Source organism: Seriola dumerili, unplaced genomic scaffold, assembly GCF_002260705.1.
Source record: "Seriola dumerili isolate Sdu_G_001 unplaced genomic scaffold, Sdu_1.0 BDQW01000409.1, whole genome shotgun sequence".
Lineage (NCBI taxonomy): Eukaryota > Metazoa > Chordata > Actinopteri > Carangiformes > Carangidae > Seriola > Seriola dumerili.
The window spans coordinates 424,614-436,752 of record NW_019174664.1 but is presented as its reverse complement, the minus strand read 5'-3'; the positions used below and the strand labels follow the sequence as shown (position 1 = coordinate 436,752).

At 39.3% G+C, this 12,139-nt stretch overlaps 1 protein-coding gene across 1 annotated transcript in view; it reads right to left on the bottom strand.

The window, feature by feature from the left end:
• Window positions 1-5,445: 5,445 nt before the first annotated feature.
• Window positions 5,446-12,139, bottom strand: part of LOC111233613 (acid-sensing ion channel 1B-like) — a 44,295-nt gene continuing 37,601 nt past the window's right edge. Inside the window, exons 5-10 of the mRNA XM_022761470.1 lie at window positions 11,527-11,583; window positions 10,770-10,923; window positions 7,817-7,908; window positions 7,409-7,488; window positions 6,623-6,724; window positions 5,446-5,849 (exon numbers count right to left, since the gene is read on the bottom strand). Coding sequence (XP_022617191.1) covers window positions 5,754-5,849; window positions 6,623-6,724; window positions 7,409-7,488; window positions 7,817-7,908; window positions 10,770-10,923; window positions 11,527-11,583 — 581 coding nt within the window. The 3' untranslated portion in view covers window positions 5,446-5,753. The remainder of the gene's footprint in view (window positions 5,850-6,622; window positions 6,725-7,408; window positions 7,489-7,816; window positions 7,909-10,769; window positions 10,924-11,526; window positions 11,584-12,139) is intronic.

Here is a 12,139-nt window from a genome sequence, read left to right as displayed (position 1 = left end):
AGAAACGTGTGGAAGAATGTATACCTTACATAGGATATACTAGAAAAACTGTGCAAAGGTTTTAGGCACTTAAAAATAAAGTCAAGGGGCTCTCAAAAGTAATGCCATGGATTGTTATTTATCAGTTACTTACAAAGGGTAGTAAACAGAAAGAAAAACTAAATCAAATCAATATTGACTGTGACCACCCTTTGCCTTTAAAACAGCACAAGTTCCCTTCGGTACATTTGAACCCAGTTTTTCAAGCATCTTGGAGAACTTGCCACAGTTCTTAGCTGTCTCAGTGTCTTCTGACTCTTCATTTGATCCCAGACTGAGCACTGGGGGTCAGACTGTTTGTTGCAGGACTCCTTGTTCTTCTTATCATTGCAAATAGTGACTCTAGCTGCATATTTGTCATTGTTGTCTCATGCTGCAGAATGAATTTGGGACCAATCAGATGCCTCCCTGCTGGTACTGGCTGATAAGATAAGAATCTAAACAACTAGTGCTTAAAACCTTTGAACTGAACCATGTATGGGCTATAATGAAATTAAGGTGTTTTTTTAAGTTAATTTTAAACCATGCAATGTGAATAATTAGATTAATGAAAATAGATGAAGGATAATTAAAATTACACAAATTAATTAAATAAGATTTTAACCATTTTTGAACAGGTTTTATTGTATTTTTAGTTTCCCATTGGCTTACTTGAATGCAAGTCTCGTGGTCTTCTGCTGAATGTGCACACATGGAATGAGTTATCACATAAATCATTACATTACATTTTGGTAAATTCAAATAAAAATAATTTCATCACAGCAGGGGTTCATAAACCAGTAAATTATCCCCTGCCTCATTAATTTGCACCTCCATGACAGAATGGTTTTTTGAAGTAAAACAGTTTTACATGACCTTCTTTGAATCCATATCTTCATTATTATGTTTCATCTGCAGAGAGACAGTGAGATGGGATGTTGAACCTCTGAAGTGGTTTCTGTATTAACAAGTAAACAACAAGTTCAGAGTGGAGCGGCTGGGGCCCTGTAAGTCAGCCACAGAATCAAACACTTTCTTGTTTCCAAACGTTGATGTCATTACACTTCCCTCCAATTAGTATGGAGCTACAACAGTACAAAACATGGCATCCCATCTGTTTGCATAGCCTATTTGTGTTTGATCAGAGTGTGCTTGTGCTTGTGCGAGTGCATAGGAGGGAGGAGGGGGAATAAATAATGTTTTTGGGAACAAGGTTCAGTAAAATCCTCATTTATAGGGCTCAAGAGTATCCGATTTGCTGCATTGTGCTTCAAATCTCCAGAGAGGATTTTACATCCCGTGTGTGTATAAGATGACAGCTGATAAGTTTTATCCTTTGTGGGCACTTTGACAGCCTAATATTAAACAAATGAATCAAGGTTCATACTTCAAACAAATAAAGGGCAAATCAGGTGGACCCAAGTCTGAAATATAATACAGTATCTTCCAGTACTGAGAAACTCGACTGCACTATAATTATTAATCCTCTTAACGAGCTGAATGTAAAGTGGAGCCCAGAGGAGCCAGGCCACAGCCTGATCTATGACAAAAGCCTGAGCATCCTAATTGCACTGAGAGATCTGACAGGTTAAATTTATACCATTAATGTGACTCATCTGACATGCAGGCAGGAGAGAGAACATGGAGACAAGCTGGAGCGTCAGTTTCAGCCTTAAATATTTATTTCTATAGTATATATCCAGCAATATAAAGTAGTCTAATGCACAATAAAAATTACTGCTCTGTTTGGGTCAATATTTGGTTAACTCTGCCCTGAACCCACAGGTGTTTTAACACGGTGTTTGTGTGTTTCATATTAGTGATGGAAGGAGTATTATTTAAGCAAAATAGTGGAAATACTCTGTTTTCTCTGTATAAATTATGCATTCAAAATTTTACTCATCATACAGAATGGCAAATTTTAGTATTGGATTATAATTACTCATGAATTCATGTGTAAGCTTCACTTAAATGGTGGTAAAGATGGAGCAAATTCTAACTACTTTTTATACCAGCAGGTATCCTAATCTGTGATAATACATTGTAATTTTTTTGTTAATTATATTTTTAATTAATAATCCATAATGTAGTGGAACAGAAAGAACCGTAATTACCAATCAAATGTAGTGGAATAGAAGAAAAAAGTAGCAGTACTCAAATACCTCATAACTGTATACGAGTACAGTACTAGTACTAGTAGTAAATGTAGCCTACTAGTTCTGATCCACCATTGCTGTTGTTTCATTTACCCATTTGAACTGTTCTGACTTTTTTAAAACTTACATCACCATTTTTTGGTGATAATTAATAGTATGTGTAAACTCTGTAGTTTTGAATGATATGAGCACATTGTTTTGTACAACTGACAATAGCTATGTGCTCGTCTTAAGCGGAAACTGCTACAACACTGGGTCAAAACAACTCATTGGTCTTGGACAAAGTGAAACCAGTGTTGCATCCGTGTTATATTTACCCCAGACAGAGTCAATTTTGTATGTGTGTTCGTTCAGTGATTGGAAATGAGAAAACACACTGTGCACCACATTGAGGAATTGTGCAACAGGAGTGTAATATCCTTGTTGATGTAGATAATACGATGAGATAATAAGATTAGGAGGAAATTAGCTCCGGTTTAAAAAGATCCAGAGTCTGAACACATGTTCAGTCACAGCAGAAGGCATGATTAAACTAACAGATGTGGGTACAAACATGCACCCAACAATTCTCATTAAAATATAATAACAAGCATTAAAAGTTCCCTGCATGAAAATAGCCCCCTGTAAATCACATCCATCTGCCCGGGGTGATTAACTGAGGGTGTTACACCCATTTAGGACAGGCAGTTTGGGTTGGATTCCATTACAGGACCATCACTTATACTATCCACAGATTGGCTGCGTGTCAGCCAACAAGGTGAAAGCAAGGAGGGAGCAGATCTCTGATCTTTTTATCAGGGAGTGAATGAGGGCACATAATGAATTCACCTCATTCAGAGAGGAAAGATGGGTTTTGCCAAAATTTCTGGAACTGCTAACAACAATTAAGGCCACAAGACTGCAGGAAATCCTTGTTAATCCAGATTTTTTTGGAAAGATTTCCAGTTTGTCTAAACTCCTGCTGGTATCGCCACCTTTCAAACACCCCCACCTGCTTAGCCCTGGAGCCTTATCAGGATGCAGCAAGCATCTTCTGCAGGATTTCTGTCACTGGCAGGCAGCTCTCCTGTATTCTGACCCTCCCTGCAATCCTCCGAGTCGCAGACTGTCACTAAGACAAAGACACAAATGCCAGCAGGAAGTGAACAGCATCATCTTTTATTTCTTGATTAATTTGTCTTCTTGGCAGGTACAACAGAAAATAATAAAACCATCAGGGGCCAAAATCATGTTTCAGACATTCAAAACAGGAAAAAAAATCTTCATCAGATGTTGGAGCTGGTTCCCAGGAGCTTTAACACTCGTATATTAATGCATGGTTACCAGCTGAGGTTTCTCCTCTGAATAATAAAAAATGAATGCACGCTCACACTTGACGAACAATGTCGATGTTTGGTTTCCCACTAAAAGAAATCATGAAAAAATTACTAGGCAAAAGTAAACGTCTCATCCTAAAATAACCCTTTATGTCTAGTAGCAGTGGACTGATGTGCAGCCGTCTGAGCAACAAACATGATTTTTGAGGCCCATCATGTTTAAGGGCGTATAACCGGGCTGTAATATTCAGAGTCATGCATCACCAAGCTGCTTTTCTAATATAAGTGTGGCAGTTGGCGGCACCAGATGTACAGAAGCATACGAGACAAGCCGTCCAGAATGCGCGGCTGCTGGCTGACTGACAATCTTGATAAAATTTGTATCGGCTGTGCAGGATATTTCCCATCCATCCTTTTGTCATACATCTGAAACTGTAATTACATTTCAAGAGTATGGGGTTCCGAAATACCAATGTTGTTGCTTGCAGCTGTTAAGCTGCAGCCCAAATGAACGGTTGAAGCAGATAAGCAATATCTAGTTTAATACCAGGTTTCGGCCCCGAAACCCTTCACTAAATGCTGATTTAATTCCAAGAAAATGTTGTATGAAGCAAAATAGAAGATAACATGTTGATTGGAGAAAATAGAGATAGCAAAATGTCTTAGATGAAGTGCAGAATCCTTAATCAGATTTTCTGAGAGCTACTCATGATTAAAAATGAACATTTGCACAGTATCTGGGTTGAAAAATACATTGCTTTGCCTGTTTACCTATTCAACCAAAATGACAAACAAAGGCTTCAGAGAGGAAACTCACTGATAGGAATAAAACCTCAGAAGAGTAACAATTTTCCAAAATGTTATTTACATTTTATTTATGCTTTGATAACTAAATAGACCAGCCTATTACCTGGAAGATGGAGACAGGATTATCAGGCAATACTGAGTATGTTTTATATGAAAGAAAAAACAACTGAAAAACAGTTGGATCAACACGATATTAATAATATGACAATATATCAAGAAGAATAGTACATTTTCTTTTACATCACCTCTACATACTGGCGGTATTGTGCTTTGATAAGACTTTTGCAACTAGAACACAGATACAGAAAAAATTTAACAGCCCCACAAAACTCCAAGGATTTCAGTAATCAACTCTCCTGGAAAAAAAAAAAATTTCACCTCACCTCATCACAGAGTTGAGATAAGAGTAAATGAAGTTGAATGAAGACTCCTAAACTCATCTGGCACATGTGAAAATGGAAAAAAACTGAAATGAAATCAGTATACACACACACACACACACACACACACACACACACACACACACACACACACACACACACACACACACACACTGTATAGCCTCACACATACACAGAAATATATGGGATGTATCATCTTGCTTTTCCTGTATATCATTGAGGCAAACTTGGTAATTATAATATTTATATATATATCTAAATAAAAAAAAAATCAAATTAGAAATGGAATGAAAAAACATGCACTGGACAAATACAAGCATGCATTTACATGATGAGACCTGAAATCGTCACCGGTACATTTTAAATGGTAGATGATGCACCTCTACCACTACCACTGCCGTCACAACCCTGCTCCCTCCGAAGATTTCCCCGCGCACTCGACTACACTCATTGTGAACATAGATACATTCTCAAACAAACTACACATAGTCCAGCTGTCGTTTTATGGAGCGCTGCAACAGTTACAGATGTTGCTACATGTACAGTGGAGTAAGCAGTATGAATATTTGTCCCACTAGCAGGCCGATGTTGTGTGAAACCGTTGTGTGTTGCTGTGTTATATAAAGGCATGGGGGCTCTTTTTTTCCGATCACCTGTTTGTGGTGAGATATCTGTACATTTTCCCTTATTTAGTTTTACTTTTTTTTTTTTTTTTTTTTTTTTTTTTTTTTTTTTTTTGTCTTTTGAAAGAGAAGAGAGGTCCGTGTTGGCAAGGTTTCTCCATGAGCATCCTTTGCGGCAGTATTCCAGAGGAAAACACAGAGACAGAAGAGTTTGGAGTGCTGCATGAATTGTTCTCTGGAAAATTAACAGATATATTTATATTTGGGATATCCTCTCCACTTGGCCTCAGGTGAAAGTTCTCGTTTCTATGAAAAAAGTACCTTTTTGTTAAACTTAGCATCAGTTCCTCGCACTCCCCGTGTTGAATAGTTCTTGTTGTATGGTTGGCTTTGGTTGCATAACGCACACTTTGATGCTTCACCCGGGTCTGCTCAGCAAGTGAAGTCTTCAAAGTTACCCTGGCCCGGGTGATGAGGTAGCATGTTGCCAGGATATGTTGATGGTGTACGCAGGTTCTCGCAAGGAGCCTGACAGCGAAATGAAGAGAGAGAGAGAAAAAAGCAAAAAGGGAGGTAAGATAAAGTATAGAGGCAGATAACGATAGGCAAGAGAAATGATCAGTGGGAGAGAGAGTGGTGAGGTAGAAGGAAGGCAAACGCGCAGAGTGGGAGTCATCATATCCAGAATAAAACACATTTGAGAAAACCTGAAAGTCATAAAAAGCAAAATAAAAAACATGACACGAGGCAGGAGGAGATAGATTCATAAGAAAGACTCTGTAGAATAATGAAAATAATGAAAGTGGATGGAAAGAGAAGACGACTAAGTAAGGCACGAGAGCAGATCAGAGGAGGAGCACATCATTCCCTGTTTCTCTGCCTGAGCTCCGACTTACAATTAAAGTGAACTGGCTTCATTTACACTTGGAAATAAGTGAGCTGTCACACTTTCCAAAGCTCTAATTCTGGCCTGTCCCTGCCGGTCCTGTCCCCCAGCTTTGATTAAATTCAAGCCACTTTCCGTTTTCCTACTCCTCTCTCTCAATTTTCTTTCTCATCCCAATCTCTTCTTTGCTCCCTTTTCGTGTCGCTCAAGTCTTTTCCTCCCCTGGCTTCCTCCACCTCTATCTCCTCACTCTCTCGTTTGCTCCTCCTCCTCCCCGCCATCACCACCTCCACCGTTTCGTCCTCCTCCTTCACAACATCTGCGGTTGAGATCAGTGAAGACAAAGAAGAGAGTGTGCCCCTGTCAAAGAAATGCAGTGTGACACAGTGGAAGTACTTAGAAGCAGCCTACTGACATGGCGTTTCACATCATCCAGGCTCAGCACAGCTCCCCGGTCATTGTTGTTGCGGCCTTTGTGTTTCTTCTTCACGCATCGGCACAGCTTGTACTTGATCACCTGAAAATAGGCAAGAACACCCATTACTAACCTTTTGGGCTCAAAACACAATTTTTTTCCCTCTGTTTCTGGAGAACATTCAAATACTCTCTTTTGTGTGCCTTATAGAGTTCAAGCCTATCCATTTTGTAGTTTTGAAGGATAAAGCAAATGGAAATTCAAATGAGACTTATCTTATGTATCTATAAATATGTTTCCCCATCGATCCTGCACATGAGAAGGTGCTGCTTTTCACTCACACATGTTCGCAGCTTAAATCAAGGGCACACACACACACAAAAAAACCTCTCTCCATTGCTGGTAGAAGAGAAAACAAAGAGGAACCATGCAACATAGAGTTACTCTAATGAGAATGGACAGAGACATCCCGACTAATCTAAAATATAATACATCCAAAATGTTAATGTATTCAGTGTTGCTGCTGTTAAGATGTGTGCGTGTGTGAGTGCGCGTCGCACAGAGATGGGCTACAGGGTTGTGAGGGACAGAGTGTTCGTCATGCTCACTAAAACACATCCTTGTGCAGATGGTAAAATTGTGTGAAAAACTCTATTTTGTGAGCAAGTAATTCTATAATACAGGGGCTGCGCAAATTTCCAAAAGCAATACACTGCACTGGATGTTTTTATCTAAGTGAGAGGCTGCAGATAATGATGGCAGATGTTCTGGAAAGAGATATTTTACCTCATATAGATAGTCAAAGAGTTCGAGAATGGTCAGGATGCTGGCTCCAATGAAAAGGCCCATCTGACCTCCAATATCACCTGGACAAAAAAGACAGCAAAAATGGTGCCTTTATATATAACAGAGATGGAGATCATCTCTGTGCATTCATATGAAAAAGAGGTCGGCTTGTTTGAAAAAGTTTTCATCTTAAAGGTGACAAATGGAATAGAAAACACAGATGTTTGCAAAATGTAGTTGAAAAGCCAAGATAGTTTAAAGAGACAGTTGTGTGTCTTCTGGGACCTGAGCACCTATTATAAAAATGCAAGCACTTGCGTTACTGTCACTTTGAATAAAAAGCATCTGTCATGTTGGATACAGCATATTATCTATTCCCAAGAACACACTTGACAGCCATTTCCTTACCCAGAAGGCCTGCCAATTCATAGGCTTTCTTTTGTTCAATGGTCTCGTAGTTCAGCGCTTCAAAGTAGATATCCAGAACCAGAATGTTATCACTGTAAACAGAGAGGGAAGCGCACAGTCTTAAGTCACATAATCAAACGTCTCAGTTTGCATTTTATAGACTTTTTTTTTATTATTTTTTTTTTTAATCAGAGTCCTCAGGCGGAGAAGATGACTGGTGAGTCTGCCACTTCCTGCAGATAACAGGGCAAATGCATCAAGTTTAGCAAATAACCTGTCATCACTAACTAATTTCCCCAAGGTGGGCCTGATCAATGAGGAATACAAGGGAAATGATGACAGTTGTTTGCTTTTGTACTGTGTTAATGTCTAAACCATGTGGCTTCAGCAGAGAGTAAAAGAATGGGGATTAGTTGAAATGCCCAGGGCGCGGCAGACTATTATTTTGATTCCTGAATATCCTCTCTGTGGGCCGAGTCAGACTTCACACCCCACTGGAGTTGAGATCAAAACCGCAAGTCGACTTTGTAGTTTCTTTTTTTTTTGCACTTGGTGCACTGTTTTATTACTTAAATTTATGTCAAGACATGTGATGATCTGTCAGTCTTAAAAGAAAATCTGGTAGAAAAGCTGAAGGCTGAGTTGAAACGACCAAATGCAAATTACATCTGATAATGGAGACATGGAGATCTGTTTATCCACTATTTTAACTATGTGAACTATGTATTTAATATTCTTTTTCACTTTTAGCTGTTTCAACTGTTGATCCATCACTATAAAGCTGCCCAGCTCAGCCATTTCTCTGCATCTTTCGACAAACTACTTTAACTATTTATCTATTTCAACCATTCATCCAGTACTTGTTCAGACCTCTCTGCTTGCTTGCTAACTTGTTTTCATGCCTACAAAATACCAACACAGGTGTTGACTCAATATGTGGATATATTTTTTTTCTTATCAGTTGAGCTTCTCTACAATCTTTCCACGTACTGCCTAGCAACAAATAGTGACCCCCTAGGGTACAAGTGGCCCTGGTTGTGAATCATTGAATAGGTGGCTTATGTCTTGTTGTTGCTGACATTCCTGGGTGTTCTCTCCTGATTTGTAGGCCCATCTGTGTTCGGTGTCATCTTGCAGTTTGAAAGATGTTTTTTTGCTGTCAGGTGTGCTTATTGTGAGTAAGTAACCTGCAATACATCTGATCAGAGCTACAATCCACAGACCATGAAGCTGTCGAGTTATGGATCCCAGCAGAAAGACAGTTCACTGTCTCAGACTTCAGTTTCACACCACTAAACACTCCGCAGCCTGGACACCAGAATACTTCCAGCTAATGTTCATCAGACTGACATCGCTTGGAAATATGGCCAGTCAAAAAAAATGACCTGGATGGACTAACATCTATCCATAGGGAATTGAATACAACTTTCAGAGGGGAGAAGTGAAAGGTTTTTGCAGCGGTCTGACTACATATGGTGTAATTATCTTGTCTTCAACAGCTCTGCTGGGAATGATAGATAAAAGATTCAACTATTATTGTACCCTCTCCTCATTTCCTTGAACTACTTTTGATCTTTTCAGTACATTTGGCAAAGAAACACTCAATACTTGGCTGATTAATCAAGTTAAGCTCTGAATGGAAACTCCTCTTTCTATTTCCACATCTCGATGAGAAAATCCTGGTTTGAGAAAGTGAACTGGTTACAGCTGTTACTGTGCAGCCTTCATGCAAGTTGCCTAAAGGGAAATCAATCTCGAAACACTTCAATTCTATCATGTAGAGAAGGCATATTTTTTCTCATTCATCCTGTTAAATGACACCGATGATGTGACCTTGTATCAAGAGATATACAATGCATCTTTAATGGTGTTTGTGTACGAAAGTAGTTTAATCCAATAACAACAATGATAAACACCAGGTTTTAGTTGCTCACAACCTAGACCACATAATACATTTGAGAACTGTATGGCTAAACAATGACACAGGAAAAAGTCCATCACAGAAGAGAGGGTAAGAACAGCAGAAGCACTCGCCCACAATGCAATGGAGACATAACATGTTACATTTCAACTGCAACTTTGTTTTTTATTTTATTACCATTAATTGCTTTGGCTCTTACAGTGCTTTCACTGCTGTTGTACATTTTTCTGATGAAGATGAAGTCCATTACATGTTTTGTTGTTAATTATTAGATGATATAAGATCTGTAGTTTTGATAAAATGTAAATTTTTTGATGAGTTCTATTAGATGGATGATGATAGAATACTTCAGCTGTGTTTTAGGAAGGGAACCTTTTTTTGTGGTGTCTTTGAAGTACAAATGAGCACATTTAGAATTAGAAAACTGAAATGGTCACAGTCTCCCCTTCCTGAATTACAGCATTGGGTAAAGGCCAGAAGTGTTTTTGCAGAACATTATGACATCATAATAAAATTGATCTTTGACCGTCTGGATATGAAATGTCATCACTTCATTAATTCAATCCTATTAGACATTTGTATTACATATTACATGTGTCGTAATTAGCGTATGAATTCTTGAGTTATGTGTTTTGTGAGGTCACCATGTATTACACATCTCTGCGTAATGACATACAGTTCAACAGCACCACAAGCCACATCCTCTAAAATTATTGTTTAACTGAATCATCACCTCTATAAAACAGTTTCGGCAAAAACTGAACATTATAACCATCATAAAAGTAGGATTAATTGCAGGACTGTTTAAGCCAGGTGTACCTTATAAATTTGGGAAATGGAAAGTCACAAAAAACTAATCAAATTGATGTTAAATGCAATGAATGTGTTCCACTGCTTTTCATTACATCAGGCAAAACAATTCTCTCCAATTTTCTAATTGCAGTCATTTATTTGGACACATTTTGTTTCATTACATCATATTATGAAATGTGAAAAATCCCTGGTTAAATGAGACATCAAAATGGGACTTACGCTATGTACTGCTCTGTCTTATTGAATTTCTTCGCAAGATACTTGGCTGATGCTTTGCTGGGTATCTTGACAAAGGACATCTCTTTGCCGTAGCGTGTCAGGTTGCACGGCGTCTCGCACACGCAGTAGTCATTATCCCTCTCGACAAGGAAGTCTGAAAAATGAAGTAGACAGAAAGAGAGAGAGTGAGAGAAGGAGAGATTGAAAGAAAGAAGACACGGGGACAGATAGACTTGTCATCACCCCAGGATGACAAACAAGATGCCAGCAGAGTGAAAGGCGTCAAAGAAAACTTGTGAAAAGACGCCACGAGGAGAGCCGCCCAGAGACCCTTATAAGAAATAGAAAGGATAGAAGACACACGCTGACAGAGTCGGAGAAACACCAGCAGCAGCAGCCACGGGCGAACACGTGAGACAGTGTCACGAAAGAGCAAGAGATTACAAGTCAATAAGAAAACAGGCAACAGACATGAAAGGCCTGAAAGGTATCCGTCGGAGAGACAGGGGTGTGAGAAAAGAAGAGCCTCAGTGACAGGCCTGGGGTTTACTATTTGAGAATGGCTACCATCAAACTGAAGGAACACTATTATCTGTTATCAGCTTGGATCAGGGGCTCTGAACAGTGGGACATACACAATGAAATGTGTATAACACACACACACACACACACACACACACACACACACACACACACACACACACACACACACACACACACACACACACTCTAGCAGCATGCTGGGTTATCTCCTTACCCAAGGCAGGATCTGCGCACTCTTTGTACTGCTCTGGGGTGCAATATGGGGCATCTCCTAAGGACAAGCAGAAGAAACACAATGTTCACAGTCTGAACAAGGGAAGAAGAGGGTCTCAAAGACGCACAAAGGATGAAGAGATCTGGGATTGTGATTAATTTCGTCTCAGACTGTCATTACTGTCCTTATGGATACTGTGTATGTGGGTCATTCCTCTGACTGGATATTTGTTGCAAACTTGATCACATCTTGTAATTGATTTCATTAACTTTATTGTACTTGCGCTGCCTGTCATTTGTGTCTGTCAGCCTCTCCATCTTTCTCCCACCGGCAGATGAGCCATCCCTCTCCCTTCTATCAGGGCAACACAGGAAAAAGACATGTCCTAGATGTTGGGGGGAAATTATTTCCAAGCTGAAATTATTCACTCCATTTTGGTCCATATTCTTTCAAAATCTTTCTAATGACAGGGGAGATAGGGGAGATGAATAGGAGCAGAGCACAATCCACGGGGCAGAGGATTTTTTTAACAGGGGAGTCCTCTGTAGACTTACATTAATCAACTGCACAATCGCTTTAAGATAGCAGCTAATCCTGATTATCACAGAGACAG